This window comes from Suricata suricatta, chromosome 7, assembly GCF_006229205.1.
Source record: "Suricata suricatta isolate VVHF042 chromosome 7, meerkat_22Aug2017_6uvM2_HiC, whole genome shotgun sequence".
Taxonomy (NCBI): domain Eukaryota; kingdom Metazoa; phylum Chordata; class Mammalia; order Carnivora; family Herpestidae; genus Suricata; species Suricata suricatta.
Window position 1 is genome coordinate 46,650,179 of NC_043706.1, and position 10,022 is coordinate 46,660,200.

General features: G+C 39.3%; 1 protein-coding gene across 1 annotated transcript; it reads left to right on the forward strand.

Annotated features, from left to right (window-relative positions):
- Nucleotides 1-6,163: 6,163 nt before the first annotated feature.
- Nucleotides 6,164-6,550, forward strand: LOC115296673 (60S ribosomal protein L30-like). Its single transcript, XM_029945153.1, has one exon. The coding sequence runs from the start codon at nucleotides 6,164-6,166 to the stop codon at nucleotides 6,509-6,511; it is 348 nt and encodes a 115-aa protein (XP_029801013.1). The 3' UTR covers nucleotides 6,512-6,550.
- Nucleotides 6,551-10,022: the final 3,472 nt, after the last annotated feature.

Sequence of the window (10,022 nt, forward strand, 5' to 3'; positions counted from 1 at the left end):
TGAAGCTGTTCACCGTGGGAAAACAATTTAAAGAGACCAACTCTGCTCTCTATAAGGGCTGCTTCCTAACATATGTAAAAAGGCAATAGTAATTGCCGGTCGTGACTTACTTTAAGATGCTCATCATTGGCAACTAAATGCCACACTTGCAAACGTTAACATCATAGACAGAATGACATTTTGCCCACTTCAAATATTTAAGCTGCTATCACCCTAATTATCACAAACATGTTAATGGTCTAAATCTCTTCATACACATCAGGAATATTTCTAGCCCCCAAGAAAGAAGAAAATAACAGCCAGAATACCCCATTTCATAACTATTTCATTAATTATCTTGGGAACTCAGAACTATGCTCTCAGTCCAGCAACCACAGGCCACTGGCAAGAGTGACTATGGCAACCACACTGGTGCCCCGATCCTGACAACTTAACAGGAGACATTATGACAGGAGGTATCAGGAGGTACCGTTGCCACAGACACTCTTAGAGACAGCTAATGGTTGCTTGGTAACCTGCTCTCCTGTACCGGGTTAGCACAAGATGAAGTGAGGAGCTAACGAGGGCTGACACGAGTTCATTCTTACTTGAAAGACGGAGAGAGGGTAGGATGCAGCCAAATATTTCCAAGAACGAAAAGAGCTCAAAACCCATTATACCCTCCAAGATTACGTTATAATTTCTGCCAGCATCACTTGTAAAACACACCTGACATTTTACTAGTGAAAGGAACAACTTATAAAATTAATTATTATTCTCTACAAACTCTCTATATGCATACATATGATTACAACAATTCAGCTAGTAGCTCCTAATGTTAATTATTGATTGACTCTCCTGAGGACTACAACTTATTAAATCATATTTGTAAAAACAATAGAGTGGCATCAACAGGAGTGTTGGACAGCCGTTGATTAACGAGTGAGTCTGACCATGGTTGAATCCAGGACAGTATTTTTTCCCTATTTCAATCCAGTTGGTTCTATTATATTGTAACTTCAAATAGCACCAGTTAGGATCAGCCCTATGAAAATCATTGTTTTTCTAAAGAGAAATGAACAAATGCTTTTCAAAGTATTAACTGTCATTGTAACCTATGACAGACCAAAATCACAATCCCCTACAATTCTTTACAACTTATAAGCATGCTCAAAAAAAAATTATTCTCCTTTCTGGAAATAGGTTTCTGTTTTATTGAATCTTTCTCATTGCTACAATTTTCTCATTGCTACTTTTACTCTATAAAGATTATGCTATATAATATTTCCATCATCCCTACCTTATTCTAGGGTCTAGGAGATCCTTATTTGGTCTAAGGAATCCTGGGAAGTAACTGGAAAAAAAATATATAACAACTAACAGGACTTGAAGAAGAGAGATGGATATATGTGCTATTTCTAGGTCTTCCAATAAGGAGTCAGACTACTTCAAAATGATAGTCTTGGCCACAAAGCCAATAGTATTTCTAATAATAGGAGGAAAATCTGTTATAAGACGGCTGACAAGACTGATCGGGAAATTCCAGTCCCGGACCAAAGACCCCCTTCCAGGTTCTTCTTACGTGGCTCCCAGGCTTGCCGCATGCGCCAAACTACTACCACTGCGGAATGCGGAAGTAATAGACTATAAATTGTTCCCTCCGCTGACACTTGCTCTGCATTCAGACCTCTGGAGCACCAACTCCTATGAGCCTGCCAGTGAGAAATAAACCTCCTGCCTTCCAAGATCTCCGCATGCTGCTTGGTTCTTCTGCCAGGCGATCCAGACCAAACTCCTTAACACTAAAAGGAGAAAAGGATAAATGAATACACTAGACCACCACTGCCTAACCTGGAAGAGACATGTGAAATTGCTGTTATGAATTAATTTACTAGACCTCGTTCCCATGTAGCTTGAAAAGGTGCTACAAATTGTGGACATTTTAGAACAAAATCATTTAAATTACAAATGGAAAATATTTTTATAAGTATCCATGTGGTTATTCATTAAATAGTTATTTAGTTACTACTTTGGGCCAGGCGCTGAATATAGAATTGCATTTTTAAAAATGGAACTTATTTTGGTATCTTGGAATAGGTTTACTTTATAGACAATGAATATACAGAAGAAAATCGATGACTTTCAGTCTTTTAAAAATTTCATATATTACTCATGCCGGTATATATATATCCGATTTTCCTTAATCTTAATCCTCACACATTCCCTGTTCAATTCAGTAACCCAGGGGACCTGACTGAGATACAGACCTGGCTTGCAGCCTCAGCCTCTAATGTTAGCTGACTGCCAGTCTGATTATACCAATTGGAGGCTGTTTAAGGTTCCTGGTACCAATTCCAATGTGGGGATGGGGTTCCCCATACCAACAAGCAAATACCATAATACCAACAGCATATCCAAAAATTCAATTTTATTATGGGGCATCTGGCTGGCTCAGTCTGTTAAGCATCCAACTCTTAATCTCTCACAGTTCATGATATCAAGCCCTATGTTGGGTTCTGCACTGACAGCATGGAGCCTGCTTAGAATTCTGTCTCTCCCTCTCTGCCCCTTCCTTGCTTGCATTCTCTCTTGCTCTCTCAAAATAAATAAACAAACTTTTAAAAAATCCAACTGAAAAAAAATCAACTTAATTCTGACACTATCTATCCAGGAATAGCATTCTATTCTACAGGTTGAAGCTCAATCCCACAAAACTATCCCCTCCTCCATTTTTCCACCCCCAGCCAATTGAGACATTACTAGGAAGCTTCTGACCAATGAAAGGATGCAGGTCTGAGCCAAACTGACTCCATGACAGGCTTCAAGATTCCCCTCTGACCTTGAAAGCCTAAGTGTCGGTTTCTCAGAATTATTGGACAATGAAAGGGCATAGATTGCTCAACCAGGGACCACCCTAGTAACACCCAATCAGAAGAGGCCAGCTAAAATGCTTAACACTCCTAAGGGCAGGCCTAGAGATAGAAGTTATAGATAATCACTTGTTGTTTAAGGCTAGTTACACCCTACATGAGGGTACTGGGTCCACTCTGTAATTGGTTAAGACTCTAAATGTTGTGATTGGGTCCCGCCAAAAGTAACGAACACTCTAAGCAATGTATATGGTTAGAGTTACTGCCAATGATGTTATGCGATAATGATTGGATCACTGTACCTGTGTGTCAATTTCCTGTAACTCCCCTTCCTAAACCCATAAAAACCCTGCTCAGCCCTTGTTCGGAGTTCTCAGCATGGGTCCACTGTGCTGGTGAAGGCTGTGAGCCCGAGCTTAAGCCCGCAATAAAGCTCTTTGCTTTTGATTGCGTGACTTGGTCTCCCTGGTGGTCTCTGGGTTTGGGGGATGATACTGTGATCTGGGCATAACACCAATAGGCTACATATTGGCGCTTCCCACAACCTTCTCTCCTGTTTCAATTAATTTGCTAGAGTGCTCCAGGAACTCAAAGAAATGTCTTACCAAATTACCAGTTTATTACAAGGGGATAAAACTCATCAGCAGATGTAAGAGATGCATAGAGTGAGGAATGGAGAAGGGGTGTGGAGCTCCCATGCTCTCTCCAGGCTTGCCACTCTTCCAGAACCTTCTTGTGTTCACTTACCTGGAAACTCTCCTTTTGGGTTTCTATGGGAAACTCTCCCTTTGGGTTTCTATGGAGGCTTTATTATGTAGGCATAATAAATTAAACCTTGGACCACGTGATTAAATCAACCTCCAGTTCCCCTTCACTCCCCAGAGGTCAGGGTGTGACTGAATTTACCAACCCTCTCATCACCTGATTGGGTCTCTTGGCAACCAGCCCCACTCTTAGGTGGGGGCTATAGTCACCTTATTAACATAACAACAACACCTTTGTAACTCTCATCCTTAGAAAGTTCCAAATGTTTTAGGAGCTCTATGTCAGAAATGGGGATGAAAACCAAATATATATTTCTTAGCATTAATCACAATGCTGCACAATCAATAGTGAAAAATGGATGGCAGGAGAAAGGAAGAAACCAGGGTTTTTCTGTCTGTGCCCATCCTCTGCATCAGCGACTCCAAAATGGTTCCAGCTTTAACAGGGTGACTTCAGCCCCTGGGGCTTACTAGTTAATATCACCCCATTGTCCTTTGTCTTTAGCCTGGGAACAGAAGTGAATTTGCTGTTGCTAATTTCTGGGATAGCTCTGCACCCTCTGTCTCTTTAGAGCTTCCACCTCCTGAATAATCCATTTTGAACACTACACTCTGTTTTAAATACATAGAATGGTTTCGATTTTAATGGTAGAACCCTGAATGATGCACTATGTAACAGAGAAATAGTTGGACATAATTTTAATTACCAATAATGAGAAGATAGTTAATTATGCTATAGTCAATAGAAAATTTTATAGCTATGATTATAAAGGCTTCGTTCAGGATTATAAAGACTTATAAAGAACAAGGAAATGATTATGATATAATATGTAATATTAAGTGAATAAATTTGGAATGTAAAGAAACCTACTATATGACTATAACTTTAAGAGAAAAATTAAAAACCCTTTTTAAGGGAGATAATGAGATCTTTGCTGACTTTAGTACTGTACTTTAATTTTTTTGTCATGCAATATCATTTCAATGATCAGTAAACAAAATAATACAAAAAATATACACATTCCTCAGTGACTGCCCATATGGAATTTACTTTCCATCTAGGGCAGTTCTACAGTATAAATATAACAGATCAATGATCCTTGGGGTATTATTTGAGTCTCTAGCCAAGCATCATTTGTCCTCTTATTTTATAACAGGAGCCTGATAACCCAACATCAAGAGTATGTTTTAGGATTTATCAATGAGAATAAAGATTAATTTAATTATATAATGCTGTATGGAACTAGTAATACAGGAGCCAACTAACATATTACATGGGATTCGACAGGTTTGGCGGGCTCCAGGAAAGGAACACCAAGATGGCCAACAGGACTACCATTTTGGAACTTTCCAACTGCTGCTGGCTTCCCGGAAAACAGGTCATCTGCCCTATCCTCATCTCTTCACCTTATAAGGAGGTCTTCTGCCCCTGGACACACCCCCAGAACTACTGCCCTATATAAGTCCTGCTCTTTGTCCCCCACCTTCACCCCCACCCAAGACTTCTCTGGCCCATTCTGTCAAGACTAGGGAACCTCACCCAAGAGCGCTCCCAATAAAGGCCTTTTACATTTATTTCTGACCTCAGTTTTCTGCATTGTCTTTGCAACTTCCCTGGCTCATTTCCCCACCCCCACCCAAGAGCTCTTTAATCAAAGGCGCCCCTGAGCCATGGAACCTCACCCAAGAGCTCTTTAATCAAAGGCACTCTGATCTCTTTTCCCAGCCTCTCTGTTTTGTGACTTTCTCACTCTGCTGATTTAACCTTACAGGATTCATTTATTTAAATAGCCCTAAGCATCTATTGGAATCTTTGTAAAAAAGCACTGGGAAGGACCAGAAGCCAGAACATATATGATTAAAGGTCTGGATGGTACCAAGTCCCACAGCCTGGCACACTTAGAAGGCAATGGCACCAGGTGCCCACAATGAACTAGCAAAAAGAATATGAAGTTTGCAAGAGTTAAGGAGGGAAAATTTTTCTAAGATTGGTCCATTTTGTGTGTCTTCAGATCAGTTCTACACTTACGTACCCATGGAAACCTTAACAACAGTAACAATCTATTTGTGGACTAGGAGACCTCAGTCTTCTGTGACACAAAAATGAGAGTGGGATCACTTTTGGCATAATGGATGGAACAACGCTAATAAAATCCTGCCAAACTTCAATGTCACTACTCCCACCACCCCCCTAAAAAAGTCACTAAATTAACAGCACAAGTATTAATAAAGAAAATATAAATATGCAAAAATAAAGTAAAAGATGTAAGAAGAATAACATTATTTTTGGAGCTGGAGATCAAACTGGATGTATTTTAACTGGTTTATAAGACTCAAGAAAGCTGAATCTTCAGTTGACAGTGGAAAAAATTGAGAAACAATTCAATTTACAGGGGAGAATCCTACAAAGTTCCAGAATTGTCGCCCATACTACCCCAGGAAGTAGGAATGAAGATGAAGTTTAAAAAGATTTAGATGGTTTCCTTTCTCCTTCCCGGCCATCTTGGTGGCTGCTTTTGGTTGGGTCCGTCCCACACCTCAGGCAAGAAGATGGTGGCCACAAAGAAGACGAAAAAGTCGCTGGAGTCCATCAACTCTAGGCTCCAACTCATTATGAAAAGTGGAAAGTATGTGCTGGGGTACAAGCAGTCTCTGAAAATGATCAGACATGGCAAAGCAAAAGTGGTCATCCTCGCCAACAACTGTCCAGCCTTGAGGAAATCCGAAATAGAGTACTATGCCATGTTGGCCAAAACTGGTGTCCATCACTACAGTGGCAATAATACTGAATTGGGCACAGCTTGTGGGAAATACTACAGAGTGTGCACACTGGCTATCACTGATCCAGGTGATTCTGATATCATTCGAAGCATGCCAGAACAGACTGGTGAAAAGTAAATCACAATTTTTCTTTAATAAAACTGGCCAGAGCTTGTTAAAAAAAAAAAAAAAAGATTTAGATGAAAGTCTCTTCAAATAGTTCTTCCTCTGTCACATCTCATGAGCTCCTTCTAAACAAGGAGCCACTCAGCAGAAGAATGGAGGTTGCTGTCTGGATTCCTGGATGTGGAGACACCAAATATAATCGGAATAGGGCAACAAATAAAATGCATGTATTGAATGTTGAAACCATTATCTCTCTTCCCTATATTTGCTCTCAAGGACACAAGTAGCCAGATGTAAATCACCATACTTGAGACCAAGAGAGTGTACTCAAGGGGGTATTGTTGGCCCATAAGAAAAGATATAAACATATAGGCATCGGAAACTTCTCACTGGAAACAGCTCAGACAGGTCATGCTAGAACAAAGCTCAAAGCCTACTAGCCATATACATGAGGATAGAGCCTCCACTCAATTATTTCCCATGTTTAAACATAAGTAACCATCACTTCACACCCATTAGGATGGCTCATGTAACAAAATAAATAAAAAACAAGTGCTGGTGAGAATGTGGAGAAATTGGAATCCGTGTGTACTCTTGGTGAGACTGTAAAATAGTGCAGTCACTTTGGAAAACAATATGGAATTTTCTCAAACAAAAGTAGAGCCACAATATTATCCAGCAATCCCACTTCTAGGTGTATATCCAAAAAAAAAATCAAAAGCAGGGTCTCAAAGACATATTTGTACACCTATATTTATGACAGTGCTATTTAAAATAGCCAAGAAGTGGAAACAACTAAATGTCCATTTATATGAATGGGTAAGCATGATGTTGCCTATACATACAATGGAATATTTTTCAGCCTTAGAAGAAAACCCTATCACATGACACAACATAGATGAACCTTGAGGACATTATACTAAGTTAAATAAACCAGAAACAAACAAATACTTTTGATTCCACTTATATAAGGTAACTAAAATAGTCAAATTCATAGAAACATAGAGAATGATAGTTACCAGAGGCTGAGGGAAAAGGAGGAAGGGAAATTGTTTAATGGACATGGAGTTTCAGATTTGCAAGGTGAAGAAGTTTGAAAGATCTACTTCACAATAGTGTGAGTATACTTAACTCTACTGAAATGTACCCTTCAAACGGTTAATATGTTTAAAAAAAAAGAAATACACAAATATATTCACACTTATATGTATGTTTGCAAATGTATGTAAAGTTTTTAGAATATTTGCAAGTAGACTGGGTAAGTAATGTGCTTCTTTGTTCTTTTTTTAAGAAGCTAATGCAGTGGTTTTTTTAAATCATACTTACATATTTTTTCAACTAAAAAAGCCAAATAAAGAGGCCCCTGGGTGGCTCAGTCAGTGGAGCGTCCAACTCTTGATTTTGGCTCAGGTCATGATGTCATGGTCTTGGGATCCAGCCCCATGGCTCAGCACAGAGCCTGCTTGGAATTCTCTTTCTCACTCTTTCTCTCTGCCCCTTTCTTGCTCCTGCTTCCACTCTCTCACGCATGCTCACTCTTTCTCTCTCAAAATAAATAAACAAAAACTTTTAAAAAGCCAAATAAAATATAAAGTATGCTCCTCCCACACTCCTGCCATGCGCACTCTACCTGGAAACCCTAATTCAAAAGCCTGACTGGTCAGAATTACAAAAAGCTTGTCTCCTCAGTCTGAGACAACGTGGGTATCATTCGTACCCTAGAGTGCCCTGTAAGCTCACGCTCAAACTAGTCTCCAGCTGAGACTACATCTTGCTTAACTTTCTTCTCTGCTTATCCTGCTTCCCTCTCCCTATTTTCCCTGACTGCACTCTCATAAGTAACTTGTACAAATGTTCTTATTTCAGACTGTTTCTAGGGAACCATACATAAGACAGCATTCTATATTTTTCCTTTATTGTGCTACCCAAGCCTTTACTTGTTATTATTTGTTTTTGCCACTACATCATAAGCCCTTGAAGATAGTGTCCATGTGTTTTGTTCTCCAGTGTTATCAACAATGCCTCCCAGAATACCAGGTACAAACATAGTGTGCAGTAAGTAACCGTTGAATGAATGTTAAATGAAACTAAGTATCATTATGCTGCCTCAGTGAGGAGCGAGGTTGAACCATATGGTGCTGACCAATTCCTGGCCCATGATAAATAGTCACAAGTGCAAGAAGGATTCCTACCACAAGAGAGAAGTAGAAGTGGAAGTTTCATGTTGCTACTCTTTGGTCTATTGACCACTGAACGTTGTCTGCTTGCTTGGACACAGTTAATTATATGATTTTCATCTCTTCTGCATGACTACCTAGGTCTTAGGGTAACTCAAGATCTTGGCCCCTTCTCCCATTTTCAATCCATAATTCAAAGCAGTTAAACAACCTACCAAATTGTAGTGTTTCTTCAAGTATGAAAGTGAATGGGAAATTTTATATCTCTATAATTTGGAAAATGGAAGTAACATAGATTATCAGGGGGAATAAAGTTTATTTCTCTGGAAAATTTACTTGTTTTGGGTCAAAACCTTGTGTTTTGTGGTGTTTTTAATTCTAATTTTTTCATTTGTGTTAATGCTCTTTCAAATTAAAAAAAAAATGCCAGTATGACTTCTGGTAAACTTTTCAAAAAACTACTAAATAAGTATAACTTCCAAGAAATAAACAAATAGCCAAAGGTAACCAACCACTTGAGGAAACACTTTATTGTAAAAGACAGAAACCAGGGGTGACAGTGTGGCTCAGTTGGTAAATCATCAACTTTAGCTCAGGTCATGATCTCCTGGTTTGTGGGTTTGAGCCTGGCATTGGGCTCTGCACTATTAGCACAGAGCCTATGTGGATCCTCTGTCTCCCTCTCTCTTTGCCCCTCCACTGCTTGTTCTTTCTCCTTCTCTCTCTCTCTCTCTCTCTCTCTCTCTCCCAAAATAATAAATAAATAGGGGCGCCTGGGTGGTTCAGTCAGTTAAGCATCTGACTTTGGTTCAGGTTATGATCTCATGTTCATGAGTTCAAGCCCCCTGTGGGGCTCTGTGCCGACAGCTCAAAGCCTGGAGCCTGCTTCAGGTTCTGTGTCTCCCTCTCTCTCTACCCCTTCCCCATTCCCCCTACTCATGCTCTCTCTCTCGCTCTCTCTCTCTCTCTCAAATATGTAATATTTGACAGAGACCACAACAGACCAAAAGAAAAAATGACTTCAAGAACAGAATATATTCAGGGATATGAAAACTATCCCCAAAGAAATAAACTATTGTATCCTGAAACAAAAAACAAATAATAATAATAATATTAATAATATTATTTTAATATTAATAATAATAGAAAAAATGAAAAACTTAGAGTTTGAAGATAAATAAACCTGAGGCATATCCCCCAAAAAGCAAAAAACATATATAAAAATGGGAAGTAAGGCATAATAACTTAAAACAATACTTGGGCAGCAAGTTCAAGAGATTCAACATCCAAATAACAAGAATCTCAGACAGGGAGAATAAAGGGGGAGAAAAGGAGGAAGATCAAAG

Coding starts and splice junctions, on each gene's coding strand:
- LOC115296673 (XM_029945153.1), top strand. CDS start 6,164: ATGGTGGCCACAAAGAAGACGAAAAAGTCGCTGGAGTCCATCAACTCT.